Below are 11055 nucleotides of genomic sequence, written 5' to 3'. Positions count from 1 at the left end.
TTTTACCCATTCACAGACAACACAGTATTCGCAGCGCGCTTTGCATGCAAAACTCTACCCTTCAGATCAGACTCAGTCTCTCAAAATGTTTTCCCCAATTTAGTTTTACCTATGCAGGATGTTCTTTGGGTTGGGGAGATCCAGGACCAGCAGAGAGCCGGGTGCGCTGGGCCTCGAGATCCCTTTTTCCGACAACAAGGATTTACATGCAATATAAGTCTGCTCACCTTGCTGTCAGAATGCCGGCTTTGGGATGTCCAGCCCCAGTCGGACCACCGTCTCCGCTACTCCTTCCAGATGCTATTTTCTGGGCGATTTCCCACAACACCCTGCTCGCAGCGCCAATTTTGTCGTGGTTCCCCAAGACGACAACTTATTTAACCCGATTAAAACAGAGAGTCTGAGTTGTAATCTTCCAAGCAATAGACTTTATTTCCCAGTACAAGAGAAATACAGCCGGGAGGTCCGGAACACTCCACAGAGCCCTCGGCTTACAGTCTTTTTATGCACATTTCAGCTCCATATCTCAAGATTCTTATCTCGCTTTTACAATGCGACCTCGTTTAGCCACCATTGTTTCTGTACTGACCCCTTATTTACCTTGCATGAGATTGGTCACCCATTGTTACATCTCTTTTCCTCTCGAAACCATGGTAGTTACATCCTTTGCCCTTATCTTTACGACTCTGCTTGTACAACAATAGTGGTTTAGCTGACTTAGGCCAAATGTGAAGAAAAACATGCTCACTTTATTCTTTCTTGCTTGTTACAATCATATATTAAGCTGGACAGCTGTATAGTACCCATTGTCTCCCCAAGTGACTGCTGTTTGCATTTGCTAATAAGTAACTGCTATACTGCTTCTCTGGGCCTCCTGCTTTGATCACATTTGCTACACTTGATTATATTAGGTTACAAATCAGCTATACTTGATTACCCATCCTAATTCTACTTCAAGGAAGACACTCTAATACTATCCGTGATTCCATATTTCATACCCAGTTTAGGTACAATTATTCAGTACAAATTCTCTAAGTACTAACATGCTTACATATTGAGTACAAATTTCCTTACAGTATCCAAGTATCCTCCGTCATTCCCGGGTGCCAAGACACTGGCATGGGTGGATGGCAAGCTACTGGCGGATGAGTATTATCTGGTAGAAAGGTGGCTGATGACCCTGCTGCAACACCCAAGGATCACAACAAAGAGAGCTATAACTACAGTCTGCCTAGCTGCACACTCAGCCCTATTGTACGCCCACAGCTTTGATTTGAAATTGCTGAGGCTCCCCAACAAGCAAATGTTATTAAAGCCCTCTCCATTGCATTTGAAACCTTTGATTTGTAACAAGTTCAATGTACAGCGCCTTATAAAAGATTCAGTGGGTTTCCATCATCCTCCAGCCACCTGTGTTTAATTTTATTTCCCTTCATGGTTGAATGCACCTCAAGTACCCCAGCGTTGACAATCCTGATTGACAGTCTGTGATTTAAGTTCCTCTTTGAAGTGATTTGCAAAAGAGGAAGTCAGTGGTGGGAGGGGGTACTTCCACCAGAATCGCTCCTCTCTCTGGAGTGTCCTTCCCAGTCAGTGGGTCAGTGACCTCCGGACCACCCTGCTCCCCCGGCCTCTCCCCCACCACCCCCGATCGCCCTATCATGACTCCCTGTCCTGTGACCCCTTACCTTATCCTTTGTCACTTACTCTCTGGCGAGCAGCTCCTCTTCTGTCCACTGTAGTGCTATCGCTGCAGAGACTGAAGAGCTGTTGTCCAATCAGATTGGCTGGCAGCTCCATAAGGCGGGGCTTATTCCTGAGCGAAAGGCGAAAATCCCACCTGAACCAACACTCAAAAGTAGTGTAGTGTGGCTCTGGGGCAGTCGGAAGCAGTGGGGATGTGTTCCCCGACAGCCCTTGTCAGAGGCAAACGCTCACCATCAGAAAAATTCAGCCCCCACGTTCCAGAGACCGACAGCTGGAGTACTGGCTGGATATGTGAATCAGCTAAAGTGAGTCAGGAGATATTGGAAAGGGATAATGGTTTCAAAAATACCACTTATTTTTGCGGTAGAAACTTTCTGGAAACATCCTTCCCCTTTTATTGTAAAAACAATGGAAAATCCCAAATTTCTTCAGTGTTATCTTCTATGTCATTACCCCCATGCAGTGTGGGAAAGCAAGAGAGTTTTAGCTACAACTGTAATAAAGATAGTGTCAGAGTGAGGTAATCAGATCCAACATTCTTATATTACTTAACAAGCTGATGTGAACTGTCACTGTATTGGCCAACATGGTTTTTTTTTAGAACAGTTGCCCCGATTTTAACTCCTCCATCTGGTGGCTACTAGCCAGAGTGTTGGGACGGTAAAGTGGTGTGACAAGACTTCCTCAATCTTTTTGCCCTCCAATGAGCCTGACTCCAATTTTAAACTGCAGGCAAACGGACAACCGTCCTCACCTTGTAGCAACCCTTTACAAAATGCATGCCAGACTCTGACGAGGACCCAATTTGGCATTTTAATCTATTTACCATTTATATAGATGATCTGGAGGAGGGAACTGAGTGTATGGTGTCGAAATTTGCTGATGACACCAAGATTGGTGGAACGGCAAATTGTGTGGAGGGTGTGGAGAGTCTGCAGAAGGACCTAGAAAGGCTGGGCGAATGGGCCAGGAACTGGCAAATAGAATTTAATGTTGGCAAGTGCGAGGTTGTCCACTTTGGTAGGAATAATGGTAGGAAGGATTATTACTTATGTGGCGAAAAACTGCAGCAGGCGACGGTGCAGAGGGACCTCGGGGTCCTTGTGCATGAGTCGCAAAAACCCAGCCTGCAGGTGCAGCAGGTGGTCAGGAAGGCGAATGGGATGCTGGCCTTCATAGCGAGGGGGATTGAATATAAAAGTAGGGAGGTCTTGCTGCAGCTGTATAGGGCATTGGTGAGGCCGCAGCTGGAGTACTGTGTGCAGTTTTGGTTGCCGCACTTACGCAAGGATATTTTGGCCTTGGAGGGAGTGCAGAGGAGGTTTACTAGGCTGATACCGGAGTTGAGGGGGTTGAGCTATGAGGAGAGGCTGAATAAACTAGGCTTGTACTCGTTAGAGTTTAGAAGAATGAGGGGAGATCTCATTGAGACGTATAAGATGATGAATGGGATGGATAGGATAGAGGTGGAGAGACTCTTCCTGCTCAGAAAGGACAGTAGGACTAGGGGGCACAGCCTCAAGATAAAGGGGGGGCGGTTTAGAATGGAGTTGAGGAGGAACTTCTTCACTCAAAGTGTGGTGAATCTCTGGAATTTTCTGCCCATTGAAGTGGTGGAGGCTACCTTGCTAAATATTTTTAAGACGCGGGTTGATGGGTTTTTGATAAGCGAGGGGATTAAGGGTTATGGGGAGAGGGCGGGAATGTGGAACTGAGCCACGACAGATCAGCCATGATCTTATTGAATGGTGGGGCAGGCTCGGGGGGCTAGACGGCCTACTCCTGCTCCTATTTCTTATGTTCTTATGACTCAACAATGGAGATTTCACATCAGAAAGAATGGTGCCAGAATCATAGAATAGAATCCCTCCAGCGCACAAGAGGCCATTTGGCCCATTGAGTCTGCACTAACTCTATGACAGAGCATCTTTCCCAAGCCCTCTCCTCTTCCCATATCCTTGTAACCCAACACATTAACCATGGCTAATCCGCCTAACCTACACATCCGGGAACACTAAGGGTCAATTTAGCGTGGCTAATCCACCTAACCCGCACATCTTTGGATTGTGGGAGGAAACTAGAGCACCTGGAGGAAACCCACACAGTCATGGGGAGAATGTGCAAACTTCATAAAGACAGTCATCCGAGATCGGAATCGAGTAGTATTAACCACTGTGCTGCCCCTAACGTGGTGTCCAGTAAGGTGAGTTTTAAACATTGTATTTAGTTTCCTTATGGCCAGGAGGGCTCAAAGCTTTCCCACTATCTATTTGTCTGCCTCAACACAAACTGCCCCAGAAGATTTGAGGTGAGGTGAGTTGCACCCTTTATGGTTATGCTCGCTTTAATTTTAAATGAAGTGACTCTATTTAGGGATGACTGAATTAATTTTTGCTCCATCTGATATGACTAAAGAATGTGTAGGGAGGTGGTAGTACCAGGTAACTGTTGCTGTAGTTGGGAAGGTATTTGTAATACAGTGAAAATCCACCTTTGGACCTTGCACAGTGATATGATTTTTGACTGGTATTATAGGTGTTTTATATAATTTAACATACATAAGAATATCTAAAGTTCAGAAAGCATGTTCACCATTTATATACTGTTCATTTGCGATCATTTAAATGAGTGGTTTTGAGGTCAGTGTATCATAGAGGAAAGGAGTAGGCGGATATAACTTTCAGAGTCAGAGCTTACAATCCCTTAACTCTTCTGATTGGTTCCTCATTACATTAATCGTGAAACCAGCCTGAAATAGCATCCAGCAGCTTGTGGTAGGACAATTTTCACAGACACTCTTCGGGATACATGCATTTTATAATCCAATAAAATGCATTTTTGAAAAATAACCATCGTAAAAACATGCTTCAAGGAAGAACATTAGAATAAGCATATGTGCTGAAGATCACATAGAAGAAACTGGAAACTGGAGAAGTAAGGTAAACCACATGGTTGTGCTAAAAAAGAGAACAAATATATTTGTTTTATTCATCCGTGGGTGTCGATGGCTGACCAGCATTTATTGCCAATCCCTGGTTGCCCTTGGGAAGGTGATGGTGAGCTGCTTTCTTGAGAAAAATAATGCTTGGTAAGGTGACTAATGGAATGGTTTAATTTTGTTATTGTGGTTGTGTGTTAAAATAGTTAAGAACAGGAACTAATAAAAGGGAAACATCTACCTTGTTCTTTGAAAAATACCAGTGGGGATTGAGACAGTTTATGAAAAATCATCATTTTATTACATTTCAAACATCTAGTAAACTGTTAACTGGAAAGTTGTTCGTGTTTCCCTTAACAATGGCTACAGCAGCATTGTGTCTGGTTAGACCAGGAGTTCATTGCACCTTAAGAATGCTGGTCGCGTGGAAGGAAACTTGTGCACCTCCTCTCCTAAGCTATCTAACAAGAGACGGGAGTAAGGGGGGGTGCGGAGGACAGGAAACTGCTAATTGCTGAAAGACAAAGACAACCAGCTAATATTATGCAGGCGATTAAATAAAGATTATCGGTTGTCAACACATAATCATTGACAAATCAAGCCATTCCATTGAGATAGTCTGTTAAAGATTCATAATGAGGCATAAGGTATATTACATTTTAATTGATTAGCAACTATGAAATGGCAATTACTTTGGTTCCAGCCGTCATTTCCTGTTAATTTTAGCATTGTACTTTAAGGCCATCAACTAGCGATCTTATGATGAGCCAATTTAAAAATAAATTCAACTCATTCACCAGACATCAAATATTATAGTATGAGGACTGAATTAACATTGTTTTCATTTTAGGATACCATTAAAACGCCTCTATTGTCAGAACTAACTTTGATGTTCTTATTATTTAAAACTAATTTTAATTTTAGATTGGTACTGCCGCTTGACTAGTAATCCCGGGTGATGCTCTGCGGACACAGCAGATGGTGGAATTTGAAATCAATAAAATTCTGAAATTGGAATCATTGCCAATTGCTTTAAATCTTTAGATGCAAATGTAGAACTCTGCTTCCTGTCGATGAGGTTCAAATGGCTCCATCAGGAAGATTTTTGGAATACCTTTTACCTGTCCAACCACTCTTTCGAATCCCAGTTGTGGCTTTAACCATTTCTTCATCCCGTTCAAATTCATGTTAACCCCAATCAAGCCCAGCTTCCCACAACATTTAATCAGCTGACCTGGCTTCCCCACCAGACGCTCAGTCTGGAGCCAGGGGTGTTCTTGGACATAGAACATAGAACATTACAGCGCAGTACAGGTCCTTCAGCCCTCGATGTTGCACCTACCAGTGGAACCAATCTAATGACCCTCTAACCTAAACTATTCCAATGTTATCCATATAGACGAGAAGGTCCCAGTCAGATTCAGGTCGCAGTCTAGTTTACTTAAACTTGTTCTGGACTAGATTCTTTGTGCAGATAAACTAAAAAGTTTATTTAGTAGTCACAGGTAAGGCTTACATTAACACTGTAATAAAATTACTGTGAAATTCCTAGCTGCCACAGTCCGGGGCTGTGTGGGTCAATGTTCCCAACCAGCACGTCTTTTACAATGTGGGAGGAAACCGGAGCACCTGGAGGAAACCCATGCAGACACAAGCCAGAAATTGAACCCAGGTCTCTGGTGCTGTGAAGCAGCAGTGCTTACCTACACAGCTGACCCACTATTGGCAGATTTGGCTATGGCTGAATGGACTCTCCAGAGGAACCACCATCCTCACCAGAACTGAATACCGGTTACAGTGCGAGATACACCCTGGTGACCCTCGGACTACCAGCTTGATCTTTCACGTCTGTCGATGAATGGTCCCCCACCCTTAACTGTGGAGTGACCGCCTTCTGGAAAATACTATCCACGTCACGCTCATCCTCATGGATGTATCACAATGATGCCATCTACTCAAGATCCAAATCCCGGAACTTAAGCCTGTCCAACTCCAGAGGTGATGGCTTAGTGGTATTATCCCTTGACTATTAATCCAGAAATTCAACTAATGTTCTGGGGACCAAGGTTCCCAGAATCCTGCCACGGCAGGTAGTGGAATATTAATTTAATAAAACATCTCTGGAATTAATAATCTACTGATGACCATGAAACCATGATCAATTGTTGGAAAAACCCATCTGGTTCACTAATGTCCTTTAGGGAAGGAAATCTGCCATTGTTACCTGGTCTGGCCCACATGTGACTCCAGAACCCTAGCAATGTGGTTGCCTCTCAGCTGAACAAGGGCAACTAAGGATGGCAATAAATACTGGCCCATGCCTCATAAGTGAACAAAGAAAAGCTGATGACATTTTCTACACATGTGGTTGACCAGGATACACAAAATGTGCATTCAGTGAGACTAAAGCATTCTGCTATGCCTCTGTTTATTAGACAAGTAGCTAAAGTTACCAGAAATTATATAAAGATTTAATTGCAGATGCAAACTATGGCAGATGTTGGAGATCTGATATAAAAACAAAATGCTAGAAAAACTCAGCAGGTCAGGCTGCATCTGTGGAGAGATACAGTAAGAAGTCTGACGTCAGACTTGTGAGTTTACTATCAAATAAATCGGTTGGACGTAAACCTGGTGTTGTCAGGCTTCTTACTGTGTTTGCCCCAGTCCAACGCCAGCATCTCCACATCTGTGGAGAGACACAGTAAGAAGTCTCACGTCACCAGGTTAAAGCCCAACAGGTGTATTTGGTAGCAAAAGCCACTAATACTGGTAAAATAATGGTTCCAACCATTATTTTGTAAATTGAGTTTGTGTCTTTATATGCTCTGTTTGTGAACAGAACTCCCGCTTACCTGCGTGTTTTTGCATGCATGTGTGTGTATGTGTGTACACAGTGAATTGTGCACACAAGGGAACAGGAGGCCTCATTTATTCTGACTGTACAAACAATCAATTTACTCATTATTAATTTCTAATGATTTTGGAGATTGAATTTTTGAATCATTACCTCCCCTTCACTACCGAGATGACTAGTGTGTTCATTGTCCCCTCTAAAGAAGCTTTGTACCAAGATTTGCAGTAGTTCATTATTTTAGTCACCATTGCTGGCAAAATGCAAAATTTCTAGCTGATTCTCCCGTACATCCTAATGAGGGTGTGAGGGGGGGTACTTTAGAGTTAGACAATAGCGTGTGTGCGGCCAGTGGACAGTCACTTCTGCTCAATAAAATCAATGCCAAACTGACTGAAGACAAATAGCTCATTCCTGAGCTACCCCTTACTAAGATTCTCCAGTTCAGTGCAGTATGCTGGAACATTTCTTCTGTTTTAACCTGGACATTTTGTCACCTCAAATGTTCAAGCGCGGAGGACTATTCTTTTTCACAGTGTGCAATTAAGTGTTTTCATTGCTCCTGTTTTGGTCACGATAGGATTCAGTAAAAAGCCTAAACTGACAACGTTGAGTCTGATCAATACTGTCATTTTCTTTGTGGCTCAGTGTCTTAGTCCTGGCGTCTATGTTTAAAAGCATCTTTGGGAGGATGTGATATCAGTCCACGTATCCTCTTCAGTAAAATGAGTTCAAACATCAATCGTACAGTGACCTTAAAACATGTTGTGATTAATCTTCTCTGCCGCTGCTAATTGCAATGTGTGAACCATTTCTTGTGCTGCCCGCTGCTCTTAAACTTGACACCAAACTTCACACATGGGGCCTAATATTACTACTTTCATTCTAAGTGCTGAATCTGGGCACAATTCAGATCCGACTTGAAAATCTGCTTTCCGGCACTCCCATACGCACTTAGCCTGAAAAAGAATCTTGGGTCTGAATTGTGCTGTGGGCAGGGCTTAGCACACTCAAAACAATCGGAGCTTTGAACTGCGCCTGCGCAGTTAGAAAACAATTTGAAAAACGCGCCGCTGTCACATTGCTGCCGCGCCGCTTTATCTGCTTTTTGCGGGATAAAGCAGGAGCGTTGGTCCCCACAGACATCACCCCCAGCCCCACGACATAACTGTCCCCCTTATCCACCCATCCATCCGTTATCCAGACTGATCATGACCCTCCGCCCCACTTCCCACCCACCAATCACCCACAGAGTGGTAGCGAACCCTCCCAGCCCCTGACCACCACACCACCCCCTCCAACCAGGCAACAATCTGGCCTCCCTCCCCTCCCCCCTCTCCTCACTGAATGATCGGGCCTCCATCCTCCCTCCCCCTCACCAGAGAATGATCTGGCCCGCCTCCCACCCACCGCCCACCCACGCCCCCCCTTCCCCCAACCACCTCATCCCCCCCACCCACCACCACCAATCTGAGTTAGAGAGCCCACTGGAAGCTCTGAAGTTATCTCTTCAGCAGCTGGAGCCCCCAAAACAGACCTTTGCTGAACTTGTTTGGCGTTGAATCTGGGCGCACGAACGCGATGGTAAAGGGGGAGATGCTGATAAAGTTGGGTGGGCAGTTCATTAATTCAATTTAAATACATGCAAATACATTTAAACTGCTGTTGCGCCGGGCACGAAACGGATCGCAGCCTTTTTCAGGCCTTGGTAAAGCGGGCATCTGCGTAGATGCGGGTGCGGATCGCATTAATGGCCTCACGCCCGACTTTATCACATTTTCACATCGGTAATGGTAAAATCGGGCCCACGGTTGCACGTTTGCATCTTCAGGGGAATATTGCTTGTGTGCAGCCTGTTAGTTCCTGGGTGACTCAATGCCTAAGCAGTTGGGCAGCTCACAAGGAACATTGTTTCTGTCGATAAATTTGATTCTTTTAAGTCGAATTGATTATTTTCTTCTTGATCTTTACAGAATTGCAGCTGCAGGCAGATAACATCAATGCACAGCGAAATGCAGAAACCAAAATGACAAGATGCCCTTTACAATTGAGGAAGGAATAGCTTTGCACGATTCGCTCAGCCTGGTTACAGGGAAGAACGTTAAACAGAGTCATGAACAGCTCCAATGAGACTTCTGATCACATTTTTAATGCAGTGAAGACTTCAGTTTATCTGACTGATTTTATTGTCACCAGTGCGTGCAGTCATGTAATAATATGTACTGTGCAGCAAGAGTTGGAGTTAAAGTGTCAGACCAGATACTTCTTCCTCTGCCAGCATCTCGTTTATGCTTCGCTATATTTTGCATTGGGAACTCTGACACACGGTCTTCGGCTTTTCAGTATCAACTCACCCAGGATTGTTTGCTGGATCTTGTTCGCAGCGCAAGTAACATTCGCACAATGCATTATGCTAACTTTAACTCTAATGTCCTTGAACGCTTACATAGCTATCTGTTGGCCTTTGCGATATAATTCACTTGTTGATTCAGCAAAAAAGAAAATAACTGCAATAATGTGGGTGTTAGCAGTGCAGAATTCATTGTGGTCGACAGTGTATCAGAGCCTGAATGTCTCTTTGGCATATCTACTTGAAAGTGACAACAGCTGTCCCAATTCAATGAATGGCTTTGCTTCAAGACAAATTGGAGTTGCATTTATCCTCCTGTGTTTCATCCTGATTGTGTTGTGTTACTGTTTGATATACAGAGAAGGAAAAAGGGCTGGACATTTTGTTTCCTCAAACGTTCAAGCGCGGAGGACTATTCTTATTCACGGTGCACAATTAAGCTTTTTCATTGCTCCTGTCTTGATCACGGTAGGACTCGGTAAAAAGCCTAAACTGACAACGTTGTATCTGATCAATACTGTCATTTTCTCTGTGGCTCAGTGTCTGAGCCCTGTGGTCTATGGCCTCAGATGCAAACAACTTCGAAGTAAGTTAACTAAGACCAGATTCTGCTGCTGCACATTGAAAAATGGGAACAGAAATGATCGTGTTTTTGAGCTGAATGCAAGCCTTGCCACTGATGCTGTGATTAATACACAGGACAACCATGTCTGCAACCCCTGACAATTTCATCACTATTCTTAACAGCCTTGCATTCCAGTGTTTAACAGAATCATGGATAAACATACACTATTTAGCACATTCTGACTGCTCTGACCCTTTCAAAGAGCTAGTCAATTAGTTCAATTAGTTCCACAGCCATGTTCTTTCTCTGTCGTCTTGCAAATGTTTCCCTTCAGTTATTTATCCAGTCCCCTTTTAAAGGTTATTATTGAATCTGCTTCCACCACTATTTCAGGCAGTGCATCCAGGAACATACTAACACGTTGAAAGAGCAATTAACCCTTCCTAATAGTCCTGCAAAGGTTCCCTACAATGTTGGTGAAATATAGTCAGGAAATAGATGAATGTTTCAAACTGTCCAACATATTTCGGGGGGGGGGGGGCGGCCAGCACCGTCAGCTCCGCGCTAGAAATCAACACCCAGCTGCATAATTTATGCAGCACCTAATTCCCATATATTTTAAATCTCATTCGTGGGCCCAG

At 44.0% G+C, this 11055-nt stretch overlaps 1 protein-coding gene across 1 annotated transcript; it reads left to right on the top strand.

Annotated features, from left to right (window-relative positions):
- Positions 1-9612: 9612 nt before the first annotated feature.
- Positions 9613-10572, top strand: LOC145341516 (odorant receptor 131-2-like). Its single transcript, XM_080186497.1, has one exon. It carries the CDS (start codon positions 9613-9615, stop codon positions 10570-10572), a length of 960 nt encoding a protein of 319 aa, XP_080042623.1.
- Positions 10573-11055: the final 483 nt, after the last annotated feature.

The sequence above is a fragment of the Carcharhinus amblyrhynchos genome, chromosome 3, assembly GCF_965287045.1.
Source record: "Carcharhinus amblyrhynchos chromosome 3, sCarAmb.v2.hapA, whole genome shotgun sequence".
Taxonomy (NCBI): domain Eukaryota; kingdom Metazoa; phylum Chordata; class Chondrichthyes; order Carcharhiniformes; family Carcharhinidae; genus Carcharhinus; species Carcharhinus amblyrhynchos.
Note: the sequence above shows the minus strand (reverse complement) of the source record. Positions and strands in the feature narration are given on the sequence as shown.

Bases quoted from the DNA above. Each gene is read 5' to 3' on its own strand.
- LOC145341516 (XM_080186497.1), top strand. From the start codon at position 9,613: ATGAACAGCTCCAATGAGACTTCTGATCACATTTTTAATGCAGTGAAG.